This window comes from Oculina patagonica, chromosome 4, assembly GCF_052425735.1.
Source record: "Oculina patagonica isolate OP01 chromosome 4, crgOcupat, whole genome shotgun sequence".
In the NCBI taxonomy this organism is placed as follows: domain Eukaryota; kingdom Metazoa; phylum Cnidaria; class Anthozoa; order Scleractinia; family Oculinidae; genus Oculina; species Oculina patagonica.
Window position 1 is genome coordinate 33,385,319 of NC_135761.1, and position 25,430 is coordinate 33,410,748.

Below are 25,430 nucleotides of genomic sequence, written 5' to 3' on the forward strand. Positions count from 1 at the left end.
GTTTTCTTTGCGTTTGATTACTGCCCCTCCTGGCAATTTAGGGGTAATTTGACAAGGGATTTTTTGGGGGGGTTATTTTTTGGCAAGGGATTTTTTTGAGTAATGTCGCAAGACTCAGGGATTTTTTTGGGTCCTGAGTTTTGCCTCCATTCGATCATCCCAGTCATTTACAAGTCGGAGTACCCCCCCTGGGACGCCAAGTGTTGAAGCGGGTGTTGTAGCGCGTGTGTTGTAGCGCGTCACCAACTGGGGAATACGTGGAATGTGCATCTGCCACTGAACAAAGGCTTGCTTCCTTACCAAGTTGTACGGAGTGAATCGGGCTTTCATCGACTTGTGCTTTGCTAAGTTTAGTTTATGGAGTGTACAACATATTACGGGCACAGATTCAAGGTTGATCGATTGATTTATTTCTAAATTATATTATTCATATTTAATTTTTTAAATAAAATGAATGTTAACTTCTGGGCTCCTGCTTTAGTTCATAGCAGCAAGGCCGCCACTGTGCAGTTTGGAGATAACAACACAATGACCGTAGCAGGGCTTCTTGAAATCTGAAAAAAAAAAAATGAAAATGAAAATGATAATTTAACATTGCATCAAAAACAAACACAATTATGTTTTTTTTAATTGTGTCAACTAGTGCTCTGAAACACAAGTTTGAGGTCAGTAAGAATAATCTCCAGCTGTGTTTCTTAAAACAAGAGGTTCATACCACTCTTCAATCAGTTTGTACACATGTATTACAATAAGATAAATGGCCACTCGTTTTTTTAATAACTGTCACAAGTGGCCTGTGATTAGTTAATTTTAAATTGTCTTGTTTGCTAAGAACAGCAAAGGATGCAAGTCACAACAACACTGAAAGGAAGCACTTTTAAAAAAGGACACAAAGTAGTCAACTTACTACAAAACGTGACGTTTGTGTGCTTGCTTTTCCCTAAACATGATTGTAAGGAACAATAGATCAGAAAGTAACCTGTATTAGTTGTAGTTTACAAGCAAATTTCTCTGCAGTAAAAAGAATATTTCAATGAAGCAGTGTTATACTTCTATATCTTAATAACTTGAAATCAAAGCTAGATTGCTTTAAATACAATCTAAACACAGTAAAACACTGATACAACATGAACGATATAGAATTTTATAATACAATCTCAGAAATAAACCTACGATAATGAGAGGCCTGTCAGGGCTTGTACAAAAAAACAAAACTGAAAATTATAAGACTATTAATTACAGAGAAATTACAATAAATAGATAACATGAACATGGGAGTGGGAGAGTGGGAAAGCTAAAATGCTGACTAAAAGACCTTCTAATAAACTTCAATTGCAAATGCTAATGCTGTCAATGCTCAATAGCAAGACTGATAATGCTGTAGCTCGATTACTACAAAGTTTCAAGTACTAGGTATGTTGCAATAACCATAATTGACTCTTAACGTGATTGAAGATTATTTCCTTGCAGTAGTCTTAAGACTTTGATGTATAAAAATTGCTCAATCGTTAAAAATAGACTGCACCTTGTTTGAATCCCAAATATAATTTACATATATTGTCCAAGCTGGTAATAATAATAATAATAAAAACTTTATTTAAGTGTCTAGTCTTCTAGCTGGTAATATTGCTATTGATTATCATCTGGTCTAACTTACCTTGTCAAAAATTTCCATCTCTACTAGCAGCGCACAGAATGCTAGCACAAACTAGTTTTTGCATTCCCTTCATCAGTTATCCATTTGAAGATACAAAACTGGTGGTAACCGTCCAAGCTGTTAAAAAATGCAAATTTAAATTTATGAAACATCTTTGTACTTCCATATTTTCTTAATTCATTTTCCAGTAGAACCTTGAATGAGAGTTCTGCACCCAGATACTCGTCAGGCGTCCTTGTTACATCCTACTTATCATCAAAGGATTGCTGACATGCCTCGACCAGGTGATGATCTTGGAAATGCTGGCTCTTGTTGTGACAACTCGTGATATGCTTGTACGGACACTGAAAATTTATCCATGATATACAGAATTGACTTAACTTTGTCCTTCTCGTCGTCTGGAAGGTTGTGGTAACACTGAGCTTTTCTTTCTGAAAGGAAACAAGATGAATTTTTTTATTTATTGATTTTTCTCAATTTATCAATCATTCTTTGATTGCTGTTGATTATCATCTGGTCTAACTTGCCTGATTTAATATAACATAAAGGAATGTTATTTTCAGAAATATTTGGAAGTTGTATGATTGCTCTTGTGATCTCAGTTTAACTTCCCTTTGCAATATAATGAAGGAAAACATTAAAGTCAGGAAGGCATTTAAATTGTTTCAGACTTGGTTATAAAGTTTGATCACTCTCTTCACTAATGTTTGCTTTAGAGTAATCTTACAAGTAAATGTGAATTTTTTGTCACGCGTATGTACGGTTCTAAATAAATTCACCTTTTATTAGTAATTTCTTTTGTTGTTTTTTCGATTGCAAACATGTAGTTGTGATTTAACAAATATGTTGATTTGCTGCATGTGGATTGTTTTGTAGTTTGAAGGAAAAACTGGGTCTCGGCTTATAGCCGAGTGTTTTGGGTTTATTTTTTGTCAGACTCGAACTGGTTCTGAAAACCGAAAGTTTAGGTCCTCAGCTTATAGCCGGGGTCGGCTTATAGCTAAATAAATACGGTATTTACTAATGCCAAATGCTTAGAGGTAGGATCTGACTGTAAAGATTTATAGTGTAGCTGGTTGTTGAGCTGACCAAACATTTTTTTCCTAATACTCTTTTCCCTTAAATAACAAACAAGAAGCTCTTAGAGCTTACAACTGCGCTGGTCACGTGACCACCCTAAGGGAGCCATGGCGGGGGAATGAAAAAAAGATAACTAAAAAGTATTGAACAACTTAAAGTGAAATGGGGAAAAAATAAAATAAATAAATAATTCCACATCCTGACAGTGGAAAAAAGCCTTTGCCATAAAAGTTGAACCCCCCCCCCCCCCCCTTACCCCCTCACCCGCCTCAAACAAATTATGGTCGCCCTAAAAAAACACCCGCTTTCGAAACAAATCCCGAATATTGATTTCATTACGTCTGGCGTCTTGGCTTCACGCCAGGAATGTAAGTATCCGTGAGAATTTCGATAGTATTCTCTCTTTGCACAGAACTGAATATTGATTTCATTACGTCTGGCGTCTGGCTTCACGCCAGGAACGTAAGTATCCGTGAGAATTTCGATAGTCTTCTCTCTTTGCACAGAACTGAATATTGATTTCATTACGTCTGGCGTCTGGCTTCACGCCAGGAACGTAAGTATCCGTGAGAATTTCGATAGTATTCTCTCTTTGCACAGAATAATCTCGTTCCCAGATCTCGTGGGCGAAGCCGAAGGCGAGATCTGGTCAAATCCGATTTGCACCACGTGATTGCCTGTCAGGAATGTGGCAAGCAAGTCAATTGCGCATGCCCTAGACAATTCTAAGAAAATGGCAATCAAATGAATATCCAATCCTCAACCAAATGAATAACGAATGCTTTACCATTCTCGTCTTTCCTGGAATAATATCTAGCAGAGTATTTTACTAAAGAATTAAGCAGAAGGCAATCATGAAAGCTTTAAGTCGGGTAAAAATATTTATTTAATTAAAAAAATTACCGTACCCAAATTCGCAAGTAGCCAATCAGAAGCGCGATCTACTGTCCTGATATCCTACGATATCAAGTCACTGACCTGATATGCCACCATGTCATGGTCATTTTGAAGTAAAATAGTGTTACCGAGCGATGAATTGAAAAGAGGTTTTGCCAATGAAACAGAACCTCGTAATTTAAATTTAGCTGGTGTCAAGCGATAGTAAAAGGAGAAAAACTTTCCCGCCAAAACTAAACTTGAACGCGCTCGCCATTTGCGCGATGTTTGCTGAGGAGTAGTCAGTACTGAAACATTCTGACTGAAACAATGGAGTTAGAATTTCCACATTTTTCGCTAAATTTTGATTTTGAAAATTTAGAGAATGAAGCTCCAAACAAACGAGTGGAACAAAAGGAAGAAGAGGAACTTGATAAAAGTGTTGAAGAACAAAAAGGAATCGACACAAGCAGGTCAACACAATTTGCACTACGTACCTGCATGACAAGCATGGCTTCAACAGAGTCGAAACAGAGCGTTAAATATAACCGGATTTTTGGCTGAATTTGGGTACGGTAAATACCTAATCGTACCTTTTTGGTACGCTTCGGCTGTATATCAGGCTCGTTTGGTCTCGCCATGGGTATTTTGGCTCGACTGCGTCTCGCCAAAATACGAACCATGGCTCGACCAAACTCGCCTGATATGCCGCCGAAGCGTACCAAAAAGGTACGATTAGGTATAAATATTGTTCATTTGGCGGCGAGACATGTCTAGATTTTATGCAAATTTGATCCGGTCACGTAATCAAACATAAATATTCTTACGGCGGATTCTCTTTTTTTAAACATCGTTATTCGTCAGAAATAGCTTTATAATGCTACAAACAACTAAAACGAAATCTTCTTGTCTTTTGAGGCCGACTGTAAACAACGAAACGTCTCAAAAACGAATATATTATGATTGCGTGCATGATCTATAATTTGCATAAAAAAACAGACATTGAATTCCCTTGGGGCCGCATCGCACGTTCAAATTTTAGCGCTGTGACAGCCATGCTTTGAAACAGCCAATCAAAAAAAATTGAATTTTCTTACTTGGCCAGATCTCGCCTTCCGGCTTGTCTACCTGCGAGATGTGGGAACGAGATTATGCACAGAACTGAAATTTTGCCCAATGACAATGTTTCCCAATCTAGTTTCTAGACTGTTAGTATTATTTTTGAATCTCTTTAACAATTCAAAATTTTTGCCCCTCTTTCTGTATTACAATAGGCGGTTGTTAAAATGTAGCGAGTGACAAACATGATGATAAAAAAAGACACCTTGTGTGACATTTCATGGTTGACTAGTTCCAGCCGCCGAATTCCCACGCGTGGACGCTGAAGCCGTTTTTAGCACAGAGGGTATTCCCCTAGCCTACCAAATGACGTAAGCGGTACAAGTCAGGGCATGTTTGTGAAGGGAATTTTTCTTCATATCTTTAAAATCCTTTCAATAACACAGCCTAAAAATAGATTACGCTTAAAAGAGAAATACTTTGCAATAAATTTGTTTAGTAAAGACCAAAGGATTCGCAAAGATTTGAAAGGTAGCTGATTAATAACTTTGAAAAATTACGTGACTCGAGGTCTAGCCGATAGAAAGTGAAACTTGTCATGTCAGCACATTCTTTTCCACCAACGTAATGGTATCTATTCACAGATTCTGGCCCGCTGAATTACATTTCTCTTTGAAAGCGTGGAAATTTAGTATTTTTCATGAGTCAAAGGCTTCAAATTCGAATATTTCACACTAAACATTCTTTGTAAAGACAAAGAATAACCATTTGTTTCCATTTGTTACTGATTTATAGCTTCTAAACATCGCGTGACATAACCTCGACCGAGTGGAGGTCTGCGTCTGGTCACCGACAAAACTAAAAAAAAAATGATAATAATAATAATAAACCCCGTGCAGAGCAAGAACTGCGCAGCGCAGTTAATTAGGAGCCTATGGCCTGTAAACGAATCACTTAGTTACTGTTTTTAAGTTCCTTAAGGTGGCTCCATAGGGTTTTGAGATATTACGGCACGTGTACAAGTTATTCCCATCAAGACATCATTTCTGCGTTATTTTTTAAACTAGTTAAATAAAAGCTGCGGAATTATCAAAAACAAAGACTAAAATATGTTGTGCATTATTCTTTTTTAAAATAACTGCCTTTGCTTTTGAGCTACATCTACCCAAAAAGTCCTATTTTTTGGTATTTTTGTGGCTTTGATCTTAAATTTCTTTAATTTTCTTTGGTGGAAATTTTTTAAATTCTCCCAACGGATTGAATCTAATGAGAAGTAACTTTTAAAAACCGAAAAAGTAGGGGTTGTCCAGGTTGCTTTTTCGTTTTTGGTTATTTTGTGTTTTTTTGACTAAGCAAAAAAACTGGGTTACATTTTTTTAAAAAAAACGGCAAAAAGGGCAGTTAAAAGGTATCACATCTCTGCCAAATTTTAAGTAATTTCACCGAAGGAAACTCTAGTAAATCCCAGGGGAAAATGTCTATTTTTGCCCGAATAACAATTACCTCATCAGAATAGAAATTGTCCAAGATCGCTATTTGAGCATGCATGAACTTTCGAACCATACGAGTTGAGTATCAACGAGTTGAGTTGTACGAGTTATTTGTTAAAGGTTCGTTAGAGACATACCTTAATCCTTTATGTAGCAGAATCTCTGAAATTCTGTTCAAAGTATTTCACAATCGCGGAGACTATTCTCTATTTTCTCTTTTGCTTTCGATCGTATGAACTTTACAAAAGCGGCCAGAAGCACCGTGGACGTTGTAAACACCTCTTTGGGGTGTTGTTCACTCATTTATCTGCTCAACACAGGAAAGCACGGGTGTTGTTTTATTGGCAGGAAGCAAGTCTCGCGTTTTCTCGCTGAACATTCCACGCTTGCGTGAAGCCACCATGTTTGTTCTTATTTCAGTTATTTGCCAGCATTTCAAGCTCGCCCAATTTCGTACCCATTCTTCGCGCGGTGAAGAAACCCTATGGAGCCACCTTAAGCGCAGCAAATCCTTTTTTTTTTGAAAGATTTTCTCCAGGCTGTTAATGTAGGATTGATAAGATAATGTTGCACATTAGCTAAAAAATAGTTCAAGTTCAGGGTAGCTGGGCGTAGCTCTTCTTCTTTTTCTTTGAAACTTGAAAAAGTGGCTTGGAGTTGCAAGGTTGTCATCTTGGCTTGGTGTCAATAAAAACGCTATATTTTCAGCAAAAAAGTGTGGCTTATACACGAGTTTTTAGTACTTAAACAAGCAATATTACTTAAGTCTAAGTTGTAAAGCATACTGCGTATCTCTGGGAACTTCATTTTGTGTATGTCCATGTTGCAGTGTTTTGTTATCCTTCAAAGCAATGTCCATGTGGGTGACACTTCGGAACTTCTCTGCGAGCCAAGATGAATTGTTTGTCATGGCCACAGGGGATTTATCAGTAAGTGTGGCTTTACGCTCTATTGACACATTACTTGTAGCTCGAAAACGGTGGCTTTCAACGGGAATGCTCCTGTGCTGTTTCCTGGGAAGGCTTTGAGGGATTACTTCATCCATGTTCACTGAGCAACTGTGGCCTGGTAACCGAAACTGATCATAGTCTTTGGACACGCACAGAAAATGAGACATTTCTGGAACATGACATTTTTCCCTATCCTTGTCTGTCTTCACTGGAGTGATGTCACCGTGAATAGCAGGCTGTTGTGTCCAAATGAGACAAAGAATTTCAAAGAAATTAACTAAGAGACTTGTGCAGAATGTACAGTGCAGAATGGAATGAATCGATTGAAAGTATGATGTTTTGTGTTTTATGTTTATTTGCTGCTTTTAATGTGCGTCTGGTCCTTCCCACATATATCCTGGTACTCTTTTTCCTTAAATAACAAATTAGGAGCCTATGTCCTGTCAACGAATTACTTCCTTAGAGTTTTTAAGTTCCTTAAGCACAGCACATTTTTTGAAAGATTTTGTCCAGGCTGCTTAATGTTCTAGCACTGATATAAAAATAATGTTGCACGTACATTAGCTAAAATAGTTTTTGATCGTTCAGTGACAGTACGAACTGATTATTATATGTGAAAATGGATAAATACATACTACTAGGATTGTGCGTACATGCAATAAAGGTGCTATTGTATATAATTATTAATACATTCTTTGTGCAAATGAATGTGCAAGTGATAATTACATAGTGCAACACCTTCCCTTGAAGAGAAAATAATTATGAAATGTCCACACGCCCATCATTATTGAAACACTTTTTCTTAGCTTGTTAGTCAGGAAGTCTTATCGAAAGCAATTCCACATTTATAGTCAAGTTCAACGCTGAGCCTCATAAAGTTTCGACTCTTGTTGAACGGCGAAGTGGAGGTGCAAGTTTGTGTTCCATTGGGTGATCAGGTTCTCCGTGGTTCACTTTCAGACGGTAGGGATACAGTTTCAAATCGTCCAATCCTCTATCATAGTTGTGACTGGTTCTGCCTTTGCCTCCCTGATTTTGCGTGGTTTCGCCCTGTCCCACAGCTGTGCCACGATGCAGGAATTGTTCCAATACCTCCCCAAGATCCAGGGTGATTTTTTGTAGGCCTAGGTTTCCGTACACCTCTGAGATTCGTGCGGCGCCGGCCCCGTCGTACTGGGTTGACCTCCGTCTTCTTCCCCAATGTTTTAAGGTTGGGGACACTGGGAAAGTGATGCGGAGTGTGGGGATTGTCGTGAGTCTAGGAGGCGTGTGTGTGAATAATTGTATCCTTGTGTGTGTGCGGATGCCAAAAGGGCCAGGTAGGGTCCCGTGGCGAGACTTTCACTGTTTGTGATGGGATTCCGCCTTTCCGTCTCGGTGGGTGCGTTTGAGTGAGCAAAAGTAAATGCGGGCCGTGTCATGGATCATGTCAAGCAAATTGCCCTGGCCGGACAACTGTGTTGGGATGTGCCGCGGGGGTAGTTCAAAGAAGTCGCTGTATGGTGGACCATAACAAGGTAGTTCTTCTTTTTTTTCTTTGAGACTTGAGATAAGTGGCTTGGAGTTGCAAGATTGTTGTTGGGCTTGGCTTCAATAAAAACGCTGCTGTTCGTAGTCACGATTTAATGATTTTCAAATTGTCGTGCTCTGCCAGTTGACATCTTGTGTTGTAAAACTAAGTGTAGTAAAACTAAAAGGATTTAACTTTCATTATCTGTATTAACAATTTTTTGTCATGCATTTAAAGGTATCTGTGTTTGCTTTAAAATTCCATTAAATTAATTTTCCTTATCCTCACTAGAAAGTAAAGTGAGATGATATATAACTTCACTTTGTGAGTCTTAAAATCACAAGTCTAATTTAACATCTTACAAAATTAATCTTGTTAAACAAATGACTGCTGCATTAAATCAAATTGAACGACAGCCTTTTGTTATTTTTGAAATATTAACCTTTGAAAGCAAAATTTTCTATTTTCTTCGTTTACACCAAGTATTGGACAATATCAATCCCAGTTATGAACTACCAAGTCCCCATGAGTGTTTCACAAGGTACAGTGACAATACTGAGGTCTTTAGTATATGAGACAATGTATGTTATACAGTAACACAACATGAAAAAAAAATAAATAAATAATAGAAAACCCCTGAATGAACTTTTTTACTGAAGGTGGTTCATAAAAGTTTGCATCACTTGTGCTTTGATGTATGAATACTACCACTCAATATTAGTTAATGGTAAAAAAAAGTGTCTAGCATGCAAATGCCAAATCATTGCTGAGCTTGTAATAACCTTTTCCTTGACATAATAGGTTACCATAGCAACCATATAGCCAGTCAAACAAGCACTTAAATTTTGCTTTAAGAGCTTATAACTTGAAACTGTGCTCAGTGACCCCCAGTTTTGTTGTTGAATAATGATCATGTTAGTTTAAAGTAAAAAAATCTCTAGAAAGGGGTTCAGAATCAGAGCCACCTTCCTCATTTCAAGATTTTAGCACTTAAATTCAAAAGTTGAGGCCATTTATAGGTTATACCATTGCTATGGTAACCTGTTTTCAAGTAGATGATCATAAGGAGTTCACCAATGGTTGTGCATTTGTTAGATACCATTGTTTTACCATTGACTAATTTAGGTTGGTAGTATTGATCCATCAAAGCACAAGTGCTGTTAACTGTTGTGAGCCACCTTAAATAACACAGAACTGAAGAAGTATACAATACAAGTTTTGAGCAATGTAGCAATATTTGTGTTAATTTTGTGTTGTAACTTGGCATATAAAATGGGTGAGGGTGTCCCTACTACAGCACTATCACCAGTTGTACTGGAATAAATAGGATCAGGAATGTTTTTGTGCATTTCCTCTTCAATTTGGTTTCGACGCATCTGCGCTTTGACTGCAACCTCATCAAGGCTACAACCACGAGACTTGTAAAAGTTGTGAAGTACAAAGCAGGCATACAACTGTGGGGATCAGCTCTATATTAAAATCCATCTTTCTTGTTTGAATAGACCAGCGAGCTTTCAGTCTTCCAAAAGCGCACTCTATTTGGTTACGAGCAGACCGCAACAAGTTATTAAACAAGACTTAGCGTTTGTTGTACATTCGTCAAATTCTTTCATGCAGTAAGGTGTAAGGGGATACACAGGGTCCCCTATGACATAATTAGGAACAATGTTGTGGTCAGAGATTAAAGTGTTAGAGGTCTCCGGTATCTTTCCACCCCTCATACTGTGATTTAGGGTTGAGTTAGCAAACGCCTTTGAGTCATGGACACAACCTGGCCATCGACATTCAACGTTGATGGACATCCCACCATAATCACATACGGCTTGCACATTAAGTGAGTAAAACTGCTTGTAGCAGAAGTAGTCATGTGAATCAGTGGATGGTGTCTTGGCAAATGAATGTACTCTGGTCCTAAATGCTTTGTTATTGCCTCGCAGACTTCAAACACAACATTTGAAACGGTGCACTGGTGGATTCCAAATGTATTTGCAGTCATCCACATTGACCCCATGTCTTTCTTTCAGGTAGTGCAGTGCTACTGCGGTTTTTTCTTAACAGTCAGCGATTAGGGGATTTCGGGTTGGGAGATACGTGGGGTCTAAATTGTTCGCAAAGGTCGTCAAATCCTGGTCTGGTCATGCGAGAATTTTTCTTCCAGTCTTCCTCCAGTGATACACCTGTGATCATGTTTCGCCACCACTGATCTGTTCTCCCTTCGTTGACTCATGTTCTTCGTTGTTTCCAACATAGCCGTCGAAGTTTTAACTGCTTGCACTTCTTTACGAATAGATTTCTCTTTCGAGAGGTGGGCCACCAGCAAATCTGTGTTTCGCTTTCTATACAACAAGTAAAGATAGAGCAGCCCATGAAACTGAATAAAAACGGAAAACAATGCAGTCAAATGCTGTAGAAAGGTGATGACAACGCATTCTACTTGAAGGAGCCATTTTGAAAATAACCACTTCCCGCCAAAGATGTTTGCGCCAAAATATCAGCTCGTCCTGGGCTGCCTCAGCTAAAAAAAAGTCATCTCGGCAAGCCGGGCTAGCTCGGCTCATGTAGTACCAGGCTGAAAGTCATCTCGGCAAACCAAGCCAGCCCGGCTCATGTAATCAGGCCCATAGGTTAACCGATGGATGGGGTCAGTTTGTTGACAAAGGAACCTACAAGTTTAAAAATTGTTTTTTTCGTTCTAACTGAACGAAAATTAAGAAATAAACATGTGTAAAAAATTTTAGTTAGGAACATTCCATGTCAAAGTGGTATGTGCAGCATACTCCAACAGTTATCATCATATTTAAGGGAGAAAACAAGTATTTTAAACTATGGCCTGCTCCTAGTAAGGTCTATTCCTAACCCCAAAAAGTGTCTTACGTGATCTTTTAACCTGTTAGCCAACATTGTCTCCATGCTGTTCTACCAAGTCCTCAGAGGCTCAGTACAGTCTGTGGCCCAGTTTCCTAGCACCTTCAGTGAGACATACGTCATTTACCCGTGCTTTCTGTTGTGATTTGCTCTTTGATACTGTTCTCTCATTCCCTTCACTGATATGATTAGTCAAAGCTGTCTACCATGAGATCACAGTATCCCCTTTAACCCTTAAGTACCCCATCTTCTGCAGTGGTATACGATGTTTTACAAAATCCAGGAGATTTGAAGTAGTTCATTCTGGTATTTCTGTCTAGCAGAATGTTAATTCAATTGTTCTAATTCGGGTGATCTATAATTTGAGCTATTGCATCGTGCTAATTATTTAGTTGTTCTTCATGCTGTGGCTCAATGGAATAATGTGTTGGCATCTTTCTTTGTTGGATGAGTCAGCTGTAAAGGCTTAATGAAGGTCTTCTAAATTGAAGCTCTGATTTATTCAAGAAATGTTTCCTTTTTAGTAGTTTGTTCATCTTTGTTTAGTTTTATCTATCCTATTGTATCAATGATTCCTCTCATCATCACTAACAATTCTTGATAGGTTTGCTGGGGAATAAACTGTTCCCATATACTGTCATTCAAGGTTGTCTTGCCTTTCCCTCTATCTCAAACCAGCATAGGTTTCACAAAGTGTGAAAAGGAAGTCGTTTCGCTCCATTGCCATAGTGGTTTCTTCACTTAATACTTCCCTTGCTTATTAAACTGTAAGTTAAGTTCTGCCATCAAACAAAGTATTCTTTTTTAATTTTGGTCTCAAGCATTTTTGATACTGCAACCCCATGTTCCTACCTGTCCTAATTAATCCATCAATTATTATAATCTAACAATAAATTATTACCTCATAAAGTTAGTACTATGGATCTTATGAGGAAGGTTGTCAACCGTTTTTACTACTGGTATGAGGTCAGATGGAATATAGCTAGTGGCACGTAGGTCAATTAGGAAGCAACAAGATTATTGTTATGCAAACAAGATCAATAGAAACAATGGTTCTTTGGTGATAAACACTGACTGTATGTGTTTCCTGGAAAAACGGTTTCAAAATGTCATAGCAGTAGATATACATTTCCAGTTAGAGTTAAACCTTGATAAACGCAAAGATCTTAATGTTATTAAAGGACGAAGGATAATCCGAATAAATTCATTTTTCCAACAATTCAGACAACAAATGCGGATCTTGATAAATAGAATGTTATATTTCGGTATAAGCTATACCATCATCAGACTATAAAATTAACATACAAGCTAGATCTTAAATACTGTGAGTGAGGAGACGGAAACAATAAGTTTACTCAGGAGAATAGATAGAGTTCTCTGCTGGACTTTAGTCCATTGTTCAGGGAAGGTGCTAGGCGTTTGATATAATAAGCCCTTGTATAGAAGAAGATTCCAGTTGTGATCACAGTCTAATACCGTTATTATCACGGACAATATGGGTGAAATATTCTTTGTCATACTGATAGAAGGTGGAGCAATCTCAGTTTTAAATTATCCGGTAAATTACACAAATCACGAATGAAAAGTAAATGGTTACACGTTCGTAGGTGTTTGTAAATTGCGCTCTCTTTGTCAGAGATTGCGTGTTCATGTGTTCGGACGAAAAGAGTTCTGTCCGTTTGCCGAGTACGCTGATGGCAGCCAGGGCATTTAAATTTGTAAACAACATGCGATTTATTCAATTTAAACACTGAGATTGCTCCACCTTCTATCAGTAATGACAAAGAATATTTCACCCATATTGTCCGTGATTACAACGGTATTAGACTGTGATCACAACTGGAATCTTCTTCTATACAAAGAGGCTTATTATATCAAACGCCTAGCACCTTCCCGAACAAGGACTAAAGTCCAGCAGAGAACTCTATCTATTCTCCTGAGTAAACTTATTTTTCCGTCTCCTCACTCACAGTATTAAGATCTAGCTTTATTTTTTTATTAGTCTATGATGTTACACGTTACTTCTATTATCAAGATCCGTGTTGTCTGAATTGTTGGACCATAATTTATTCGGTTATCCTTCGTCCTTTATGTCCTGAAACTGTCATCGGGTACTGGGCTTAATGTTATTACCCCACTTAAAAAAGGGGTAAAATTTCATCGGGTGGAAACCTTAAGGAGACCTTAACAGTGACAAATAATGGCTTTTTAGCAAACACCCAAAGTGGGCAAGTTACACTCTGTACGCAGACTCCCATGATTTTGAAAAACATGAAAATACATGATTTAGGGTGAAACTCAATGTTAAGCTTTGTTCGCCTTTTCTAAGGATTTCAGAAAAGCAATTGCCCAGTGTGCCTGACAATCTCTGTGTTTCATTCTTGTTGAAAACTCCTTAGGGTGTCTAACATGAATACAAAGTTGAGTAAATATTGAAGCGATGTAGTAGTTTCCTCAATTTGTGCTTGAAGAGTTACACTGTCGGTCTTGTTCCCCACTTTCAAAATCACACTGAAGTTCCTTTGACTAAAGAAAAAAGCCCTTCTGTTTTTTTGTCAGAGACCAGCTGCATTGGTGATAAACTGTCGATTAATACTTGTGTAGCAGTTGTCTTTCCAGTATTTCTGTCATTTTCCTTAATCCACAATGACATATGTTCCTTCATTTGAGCAACTGTTAAGTTGAGATACATCTCTGTTTAAGGTGGCTCTAAGGCACAATCTGTCTTTGATTTCTATAAAAAATTTGTGGTTTTGGTTTTTTTTCCAAAATGCCTAACCACGTGCAGGTCACAGTGACGGAGCTTTTCAACGGTTCAACCGCCAATACCAAACAAACGCACCGTAGCAGTGCCCTCAAGGTGAAAATTGCTATCAGCACGCTTGTCAAAGGTATCTTTTAAGTCGGCATTTAGTCTTTTCACGAATGAATGGCCCAAAATGAGAACTTTCGGCATCGCCGGCACGACCTTCGACATGACAACCCGCGTGAAATATTGAACTCGCGAAAGAATTATAGGCTCTTAACGGGAGGATAACAGAAAGTTCGGAAACGAAACAATCGAATCCGAAAGACTAACGAATACCTAAACGGAGTTTAAAATATAAAAATGCTTACCTTGCTTTCGCAGAGTTCAAATAAGGTCCTGACTCAGAGAAAATATCCGAAGGACTGCACGACCACGATCGATAGCGAGGTTACTAAGCAAGAAGTTTGACTAGAGGGGCTGCGATGTATTGATCTTCACCTCCACCCCTACCCTGTGTCACGCAATACTACGTGACTGCAAAAAGCAATAAGACCAGAGGGATAAAACATAAAAATTATATTTACAGGCAAATATTTTATTATTCGTTATCTCTTGTTACACTTTTCTTCACTCAAACTGACAAACAACAATTAAAAACATGATTATGCCATTCAGCACAAGCTAGCAAGCGCTTTGAATTTAATCCAGATATTGCAATTTTGGCTTGGTTAATTTCTTCTTATGGTTTTCCAAATGTGGTACTTAATGAAACAAATGTGCAAACTGGCTTTGTACGATACAAATCATAGCGATATCATTAACCCTTTTGAGTTTCGGTTTTCAATTATAATGAATTCTACTCAAAAGCATAAAATTGGTAAAGCAAACAAAAGTCTTGTTTGGCTAAGTCAAAACAAGAAGGCAAAGTAGCCAAAGAAAAATTTGGCTACTTAAATTGTTTTTGTGTGTATATCCATAGTATGAAATAGTTGTGTATATAGGTAATGTATGGGGCTGTGCAAAAATTTTACAGGCAAGAATTATTACCATACAAATACATTCTTGTTTTGACTTCCTTTCATATGTCTATACAAATGTTCCCACTGTATATACAAAAACATGTTTACATTGTACCAATGCAAAAGATGATGGATAATGGAAGACAAATCAAAAGAATTATTGACAAGGAAAATTGAAACAAACAATAATAAATTGAACAATTATATTAAAACTTGCGTGCATATGAAAAGAGGCCCAGGCTAATTTGAAACTTACAATTTCACCCAAAATCAAAACTGCGGAACAATAAATATATGGTAAATTTCAAAGGGCATTATCAAGAAAATTGTATGCACTTATGAAAGGAAAGGTCGGGCGTTAATTACAGGTCTTAAATTCATAGTGGTCATCGAATTTCCACACATACAGCTTTCAATTTCCTTGGTTTTTTTCAAGCAGAGCAATTCCTAACTCAAGTTTTTGCTTCTTTTTAGCCTTAAGTTATCCTGCTTCAATAGCAGGGCCTTCTTCTGTTCTTCCAGTACCTTTTCCTGGGTTATTGTATTCTTTGGGGGGCTTAAATGCCTTGGTTTTTTTTTACTGAAGGTTGCTTTAACGTTGACAACTTTGGGTGCTTTGGGTACTTCTTGACCTTCTTCGTCACTATGATCCGCATTGACTAAACAGTCATGGACAGGAGACTCGCTCTTTTCCACCTCGACATTTGGCGACGACCACAGTTTCTCCACCTAGTGAGACATTAAACAACAAAACATTCCGTTTAACTCGACTACTTAACATGCTGATGTTGCCATATTTATGGTAATTTCCCAAAGCCAACACGAGAAAACCTTTTGGGTGTTGCTAACTGTTGCACCATCTAGAATGTTTTTTTCTTGTTTACATTTCATGTAAATTTTTATAGCACCCACTCTTCCTCTTCACTCCTATAACTGGAGCATAAGGCCACAATTGATTTGTATACCTTTCATGAAAATAAGAATGAAACAAAAGTCTTCAGTCCATAATTTTAACTTCACTTTGCATTTCTTTACAGTGAAGCTAAGTTTAGCTATTAATTGAAAGGAAAGGAGAGAACCTTTTTTAACAATAACAATTTTCTGTCTTCATCTTCATTTTTCCTTTTATGAGTCTGTTGTGTGCTTACAAGAGATGTATGCACTCAGTCAGATAAACCATATTAAATTAAACACATGAGAAAGACATTATTCAGTCAGCGCACAGAACAAAATGATGAAGATTCAAAAGTCAAATGAGATTGCGTGTATGTGATTAAATATTCTTTAAGATGAGTTAAATATTTACCTTGTTTCTCCAACATATCTCTAATTGTGGGCTGCTTGCTTATGAAGCGGGCAGCCAACAACACCATTCTGTCCCAACAAAGGTGACAGATATAATACCATGAGCATGGAACGGCTTATAAACCAACTAAAGCTTTTCTAAAAACTTCAGCTTTAAAAAAAAAGAAATCACTACCTACCACCGCGGGCGAGGTAGTCCATCAGTGGCCTCGCCTAAAAATCAGTGCAAAAAATGAAATGCTCAATGTAAGAACTTGCTCCATAGCATGAGTGAGCTCAAATACAAGTTCCGCAAATGATAACAGTATACAAAATTAAACATAACTTTCAGTAGTGCTGTCTTTTTTTTAGTCTTGTTTCCCTCTTTATCAGTTTAATATATCGATATTCGTTGCCCTATGGCATGTAGGAATTTACTTACTACGTTAATAGCCCAAGATGCCCTCCAGATAAGCTTGTATTTCTTCCATGAAATCGTGCACGTTGCTATCATTGAAGGTAATCTACAATGAAAGTTTGAAAAGCTTTAAAACGAGAATCTACGAATCGGGTTGCAACACCATAGATACAGCACCAATTAAAATAACCTTACCGATCGCAATCTCTGCTGTTTATCCATAACTTCTGGATAATCAGTTTACGCGGACCATAGAAAACCTCTTTTAAAACCTTACAGAAGCACAGGTGACCAGATGATTACTACCGATATTTGTTCAGTCAGTGCGACTAAGCCCTCGACTGTAGCAATATTGTGAAATGAATATATGACATTCATATATTTGTACTGCGGATATACATTTTAAGCAAATGAAATATCTGTTTTGAAGACGCACTAAATTCACGCTCGTTGCTCGATTAAACCATTTATTCCAACTGAAATTGAATCTTCAGAAACTTAATATACAAAACAATTTTAAAACCGGAAAATCAGGTTGTCAATCCACAGGCATCAATCAAGTTGTGTCTGTACAAACAAAACCGCAAACGTGACTTGTGTTACATAACAAAAATAAAAACGTGACTGTCCGCAACACTCCCCCTAGTTGCTCACCTCAGTGTGAGTCAACTACATTCGTTTTGAAAACTAAGACTGTATCTGTCATCGCAATGTTCGATGTTTATAAATGTTCGCGTTATTTACAAGCATAAAAAAATGTATATCTGTACACAGTAACATTTAAGCTTCTCAGTTCAGTTCAAGATTTCACCTCAAGCGGAACCACATGTTGAATGGGTCGTCGTAATCGTTGAATTGAACTGCTATTTGTGCCCGTAACTTTAACTGAAACTGCTTGCACTTTTCCATCTCGGCCAGGGTGCAATTCCTCTACTTTCGCCAGCTTCCAGAAACTTCGACGAACGCTGTCATTTTTGAGAATAACAATGTCCCCAACTTTGACTCCTGTAACGCTATTGTCTCCATTTAGCCGTGCGTTCTTGATAGCATGTTCTCTTAAACTCGTTAAATATTCATTTCTCCATTGGCGAGTGAATTGTCCCAGCAAATGTCTATGATGTTTAAGTCTCTTCGTCAGGGAATCGTAGGTACTGGTGATTTCGAAGTGTTGACTATTCGGGGTTGTTGTAACTCTTCGACCATAAATCAAATCCGATGGCGTTAAGGGATATGAGATGGAATCCTCGTCGTCGTACACATACGTCAACGGTCTTGCGTTGATCAGCCCTTCTATTTCAGTTAACAGCGTACTCAGTTCATCGTAGGTGAGGGTAGACCTTCCAATGGTCTTTTGAATAGGAGACTTTACGCTGCGAACGAGCTTTTCCCAGTAGCCTCCCCACCACGGCGCCTTTTCCACGATTAAGTTCCATGTGATTTGATTATTGGTCAAATATCGCCAAACTTCCGGTGATCGTACTAATTTTCGAATGTCCTTGCTTGCGGACTTGAACGTTTTAGCGTTGTCAGATTGAAGATTAGCTGGAAGTCCCTTTCTGCTGGTGAATTTTCTGAAAGACAGAAGGAAATCTTGGACTCCAAGTCCGCGGGTCAACTCTAAGTGCACTGCACGCGTTGAAGCGCATGTAAATAAACATACGTAAACCTTAATACATTCAGCGTTATTGGCATTTTCCTTTACGTAGAATGGCCCAGCGAAGTCGAGTCCAACATTAGTAAAAGGTGGGTCGTCTGAGACTCGGGTGTTTGGAAGGTCAGCGAACGGTGGTGGTTTGCATGGAGCTGCATTGAAACGTCGGCAGACGACGCAGTGACGAATGATTTTCTTAACTGTCTCCCGACCGCGTAGAATCCAGAACCGTTCTCGTAGGGTTGTAAGCGTGTCTCTTATCCCAGAATGTTTGACTAAATCGTGAATGTGTTTTACCGTGAGATTGGTGAAGGCATGCTTGGATGGTAAAAGTATCGGAGTTTTTGTAGAAACCGATAGAGGAGCATTTGTGATCCGTCCCTTGCACTTGATAATTCCATCGTCGTCGAGAAACAGTCCAAACTGTGAAACACGTGTAGGTGGCGTTAATTTCGGATCCTTTCGCGTTAAGAAAGCAAGTTCATCAGCAAATGACGAAGCTTGAACCGATTGTAACCACAGATTCTCGGCGTTCTTCAATTCGGCGGTTGTTAAATCTTCGAACTCTGCTTTCCGGTTTTCAAGTGTTCGGTTCTTGAGTTTGTTGATGAACTTGATTACATATGCGGTTACTCGAAATAATTTCGTTACGTTGCTGAACCGCCCAATGTCGATTATCTGGTCAACCTTCGGGTTGAGTTTATCGCAGACAGTGGTTACAAGGGAATGCGTTACATCTGGTACGTTTTTGACTGCTTCCTGTAAAATTCCTTTGTTCAATGGTTCCGTCTGAGAGGTTTCAGGCCATTCAGTCTCGGGTCGATAAAGAAAACTCGGACCGTTCCACCATGTATTGCTGTCAGAAAGTTCTTTCGCTGATAGTCCTCGTGAGGGTAGATCGGCAGGATTTAATTCTCCTGGACAGTGCCTCCATAAATCTTTGGGAGTTAAACGTCGAATTTCTTCTACTCTTTGAGCGATGTACTGCTTCCATACTCTTTCATTTTTGATCCAGCAAAGAGCGGTTGTAGAATCACTCCAGAGAACGGTAGGGTATTCAGCTCCAACAGACTTTAACTTGTTAACAAGACGGGCCAAAATTAATGCTCCTAGTAACTCCAATCGAGGAATTGTCTGCCTTTTGATAGGAGAAACTCTCGATTTTGAAGCGACCAATTTAACTTCGACTCGACCATCGCTGTACGTGTTTCGAATGTAAACCACCGCGGCGTAGGCGCGTTCTGAAGCATCACTGAAGCCATGTATCTGAATGGTTACTGGTTGTCGCGAGAAATAGCATCGAGGAATACGATAGCTGTCAATGAACTTCAGATCTTGGAGAAACGATTTCCATCGGTTAAGCAAAGTTCCTTGTAATTCGTCGTCCCAATTTGTTTTGTTGATACAAAGTTCTTGAAACAAGATCTTCATCTCTATTGTTAGAGGCGTCAAAAAGCCCATGGGGTCGAAGATCTTGGCCGTAACCTTGAGAACAGATCGCTTGGTGAGAGGAAGTGAACTCGCAAATGAGCAAAGGTCGGAAAAACTGAAGAACATTTCGTCAGTGAGAGTGTTCCAGTTCATTCCTAGAATTTTAATCACTGTATCCTCGTTGTCAGAAGTCGCTGAGTCACAACCAACACTCGATTTAGCGAATGATTCGTCATCTTCTTTGTTGACATTCATGACTTCCTGTTGTGTGTTTGTTGATCCTGGTGAACTTTCAAATTTCGCAATTTCCATTTGTAATTTTCTCGAATTGGATCGCCACTTTCTGAGATTGAATCCTCCACTTGACATAACTTTCTTGCATCTCTTGTAAACAGCGAGACCTCTTTCCTCGTCTGACTCCCCCGTTAACAGGTCGTCCACGTACAGAGATTGTTCCAATAATTCAGCAATTTCGGTGTCACTTTGTTGAGCTGCAAGTGATGCAAGATTGTCGCACCCAAAATAGCAGGCGAGGGGCGTAACCCAAACACCAGCCGTGTGAACTTGTATTGTACAATCTGCGACTTATCGGAAGTTGGGTTTCCAAACCATAAAAATCGAAGAAAGTCTCGATGATCCTCTTGAATTCCAACCATAAGAAGGCCTTTTCAATGTCAGCTGTGATACCGACAGGGTTTTTCCGAAAGTTCGCTAGCATATTGAAAACATGTGGAATGTGATTTGGCCCAGTTTCAAGGCAATCGTTGAGTGACTTCTCTTGTTTACCAGATTTCGCAGATCCATCGTACACAATTCGAACCTTCGTAGTTTCACGATCCTTTCTTACGACTGCATGATGAGGCAAATAATGACTTTGCGCAGCGTTTTTCTCGTTTGAATCTTCGTTCGGCACTTTCTCGATTATCCCCTTGGATAACTGGTCTTGAATGATTTTGTCATATTCTGCTAATAACTCCGGGTCTTTGCGCAGCTTGTGATGTAAAGATCTTAGTCGAGATTCGCACAACAGATAGTTGTCGAAGGATAGCGGCAAACAATCTTCTTTCCACGGTAATTTGACTTCATATCGGTCTCCGCTCCATGCAACATCGATTTTGAATGATTCGTCGGTTTCGGTTTCAGGTTGAGTCAAATCCTTAATGCCAATTGCTTCAGTCTCCCAAAAGTCCTTTAGAGTGTTCGTGAGAACGTTGTCTTCGTTTCGGGCAAATAGAGCGTCATGGCCTTCGATTATGAAATTTGAATGCGAAACATAACTTCGATCGAGTGTTCCATTGACTGGACCGGACAGCAGCCAACCGAGTTTGCTTTTTACAGCAATAGGACCTTCGTCTCCTCGTCTTGTCTCCCCCGTTACAAAATCCCAGTAATAATCGCAGCCGATCAGCATATCAATCGAACCTTCGGCATCATACGGCTCATCCGCTAGCTCGAATCCATCCAAATGCGGGTAGTTTACTGAGACCTTGCCAGGTAGAGGCGAACAAATAACGGGGAATGTCAGAGCAGAAATGTTAATGGCATCATCGCTTCCTGAAGACTTTCGTATTTGTTAATTCACCACATCGCAATTCTGCTTCTTGTACCTTGCTTCTCCAAATGTGTTAAGGTTGAGCTTTTCCTTTTGTAGAGGCTTCAGTTGTAACCTTGATCGCAGATTATCTGTAATGTACGACCGCTGGCTGCCATTGTCGAATAATACACGGATTGTGGTCGATTTTGTTCCCTCGTCGTTTGTGGCGATCGCAGTGGCCGTTTGCAACAAAACACTTCCCTTGTTACTGGACGTCGAAGTTGTTAACTGAGTTGTTGGGGTTTCTGCATTAGCCGTGTTGACTCGTGTGGCGTTACCATGATTTTGAACTTGTGTCTCCGGTTCGCTTTGAGGCGAATTTTCCTTGGGAGTTGGTGGCTGAGAATTCAGTGGTTCACCGGGTGATTGTGCTTGACAAATCGATTGATGATGTCTTCGCTTGCAATTTCTACAACTCTTGTCGCACTGATCAACTAAATGTCCCTTCTTCAAACACATAAAACACCTTTTGTCGCGTCTAAGAATGTCTCTTCTGGCGTTGATATCTGTTACCTTGTTGCAAGACGCTGAGAAATGTCTTTCAGTGCAGTAAACACATTTGGGAACAGTCGATTCTGGCTTTGAAGTGGCACCAAAAAAGGTTCCAGCTGTCGGCAACGGAGGTTTGGGGGGCGGTGGACGCTTAACTTGCTCGGTCGCGGCCTTTATCTTCTCGCTAATCTCTCTCGCTTCAATTTTACTTTGTATAAGATCAAGCAAGGACTCGATTTCCCAAACGTCTCGAGACGTATTTCTCGCCACTTGTACGCGAATTTCGGCAGGAAGTTTCGCCATAATGATTGGAATAAGCAAGCTGCCATACTGATCCGACTTGACTCCCAGAGCTTCAAGTCCCCTGATGTTTACGCTTATTTTGTCGTACAGAAAACGAAGTTGGCCTGGTTTATCCACCGTACAGATGTTCAGTTTAAGAAGCTCTTCCATATGAGCGGAAATAAGCTGTTGCGGTTTGCCGAATCTCTTTTTCAAGATGTCCACTGCTGACTCGAAGTTTTCCTCTGTTACTGGCAAACCTTCAATCGCGCGTGATGCACTACCTTCTAATAACGAAACAAGATAGCTAAACTTGTCGACGTTTGTCAACCCAGGATTAGAATGAACTGCACTTTCGAACGTGTCCCAGAAGGTGCGGAATTGTGTAACATCTCATTTAAACCTACGAAGTGTCAGTTTTGGCAATTTTGTTCGAGCCACTTTCGGAGTTTCTGTTCCAGTTCCCGAGTTTTGCTGCTGTAGTGATGGACTCGCTGAATACGATCCAGGTGGTGGAGGAGGAATATAAACATCGTCCGTTCCTTGAGATCCTTGAGATCCTTGAGCGAGGTAAGAGGGTTCACTTGAACTAAGCGGGTTAATGGGCGTTGTTCCTTGTGAAATAGCTTCGATCGCATCCATTACGCGCATTTTTAAATCTTCAGCGTATTCGATTTCCTCTTCGATATCCTCTACCTTGCATACCGCAATGATTTTCTCGTCGAATTGATGAATTAATTCTAATTTTTCCTTTAAAATCCTTTCGATTCGCGCCAATTGATTCCTTGCCTGTTGATCGAGTGGATTTTCACCATGTAATATAGTGTCGGCTTTTCCGATGAGCTTTGTAACAACTCCCTTGTTGCCCGCACGCGTCGCTCGCAGTCTTGGAAGTGGATCCTCCTTTGGAAGTTGATCTTCATTCGGCTCAGTTTGATCCCCTTCTGTCGATGTCATGTTTTCCCCAATGTCGTGAATCAGTGCCCCACGTTGGGCGCCATGTTTTGAAGACGCACTAAATTCACGCTTGTTGCTCGATTAAACCATTTATTCCAACTGAAATTGAATCTTCAGAAACTTAATATACAAAACAATTTTAAAACCGGAAAATCAGGTTGTCAATCCACAGGCATCAATCAAGTTGTGTCTACAAACAAAACCGCAAACGTGACTTGTGTTACATAACAAAAATAAAAACGTGACTGTCCGCAACAATATCATCGCAGTAATGTAATCAACTTAAGCAGTTGAGAAAAGCAAGCCTGAAAAAAATTCAGGCTTGAACGGGAATCGAACCCATGACCTCTGCGATACTAGTGCAGCGCTCTAACCAAATGAGTTATCAAGCCAACTGAGAGCTGGTCACTTGTGAGTTCGTAATATACCTGTGGATGGAGAAGATGTGAAATGAATATGTATGACATTCATATATTTGTACTGCAGATATACATTTTATTTTCTTAACCAAAATAACAACAAAAAACAACAACAACACACACATTACTTTGGATGCTAAAGTTCTTCAAGGATCCATGTATTTTCATCATCGTGGGACATGGAACACAAGGATGTGCATATAGGGTAATAATAGTTTCTGCCAAGTACCCCGCACCACTGTCAGACATGCTTACCATCAGCTTTCCCCAGTGTCTTGCCTGTTGGTCAGAAGATATGTTTCCCAAAATAAATGCAAATTTAAATTTATGTAACATCTTTGTACTTACATATTTTCTTACCGATAATTCATTTTCCAGTAGAACCTTGAATGAGAGTTCTGCACTCGGACACTTGCCGTGGATGGACCTGCTGATTTCATTTTGTTGTTCTTTTCTGACAACACGCTAAGGTGGGAAAATAACTCCAAGGTGGAGGATGCCTGGGGACGAGGCAGGGTCTGATTTGCCAGGTGCCTTGTTACATTCTACTTATCATCAAGGGATTGCTGGCAGGCTTCGACCAGATATGATCTTGGCAATGTTGGCTCTTGTTGCGACAACTTGTGATATGCTTGTACGGACACTGAAAATTTATCCATGATATACAGAATTGACTTTACTTTGTCCTTCTCTTCTTCTGGAAGGTGGTGGTAACACTGAGCTTTCTATTCCTTATTGATATTTATCAACTTATCAATCATTCTTTGATTGCTATTGATTATCATCTGGTCTAACTTGCCTGATTGCCTGAGCTCTCAGTTGGCTTGATAACTAATTTGGTTAGAGCGCTACACTAGTATCGCAGAGGTCATGGGTTCGATTCCCGTTCAACCCTGTGCAGGAGCAGGAAGGCATTTAAATTGTTTCAGACTTTGTTATAAAGCTTGATCACTCTCTTCACTAATGTTTGTTTTCGAGTAGTCTTACAAGTGAATGTGAGCGTAAAAAAGAGCCTTAACAGCTCACCTTTACAACTTTCCCCTGGTGTTGGTGGATTTGGGCCCTTTTGACCTGATGTTATGCTTTCTTTTTCAGCATCATCTGTCAAGAAAAAGAAAGATGACAATTATTCCTTTTTTATTTAATCTTCGTTTTGTGAATTACATATCTTTAAGTTGTAATAAAATCTACGTTCAAAATATTGTTTACGTGTTGGAGTTTCGTTTAAGTTTATTTCGTGGACCATGCCAGTTTTGTCCTGAAGCATCAATGACTCAGGCAGTAATCCATATGTCTCCCCAAACCAAAGGGCATCTTGAGCTTGCTTCCTTCAAAAACAAAAAAATTTAAAGGAATCAGTCAGTATTATTAGCACAATTTGAATTTCAATTGGTAACCAAATTGTTTAAAATAGTTATTGAACCTTTTTTCAGAAGCGCTTGACGCTCTCGGCGACTACGTTGCAACACAGTCTCTTGATGACTCCATCAGTTTGTAGCCAAGAGGCTATGTTAAAGTAATTCAAACACTATTTTCGGATGGCTGTAAACTTCTCGCCATTTCCCGATGGCATCGTCATTTATTTGAATATAGAACATTGGGCTTTCTTTGTCAACAAATTCGCGGCAATTTTGAACTTTGTTTACA

The 25,430-nt window shown here is 39.2% G+C and overlaps 1 protein-coding gene across 1 annotated transcript; it reads right to left on the minus strand.

Annotated features, from left to right (window-relative positions):
* Positions 1–1,697: 1,697 nt before the first annotated feature.
* Positions 1,698–25,100, minus strand: LOC144652330 (uncharacterized). Its single transcript, XM_078512387.1, has 3 exons — positions 24,993–25,100; positions 24,810–24,884; positions 1,698–2,088 (listed from the first exon to the last, which is right to left on the minus strand). The coding sequence occupies exons 1-3, from the start codon at positions 25,048–25,050 to the stop codon at positions 1,913–1,915; spliced, it is 309 nt and encodes a 102-aa protein (XP_078368513.1). The 5' UTR covers positions 25,051–25,100; the 3' UTR covers positions 1,698–1,912.
* Positions 25,101–25,430: the final 330 nt, after the last annotated feature.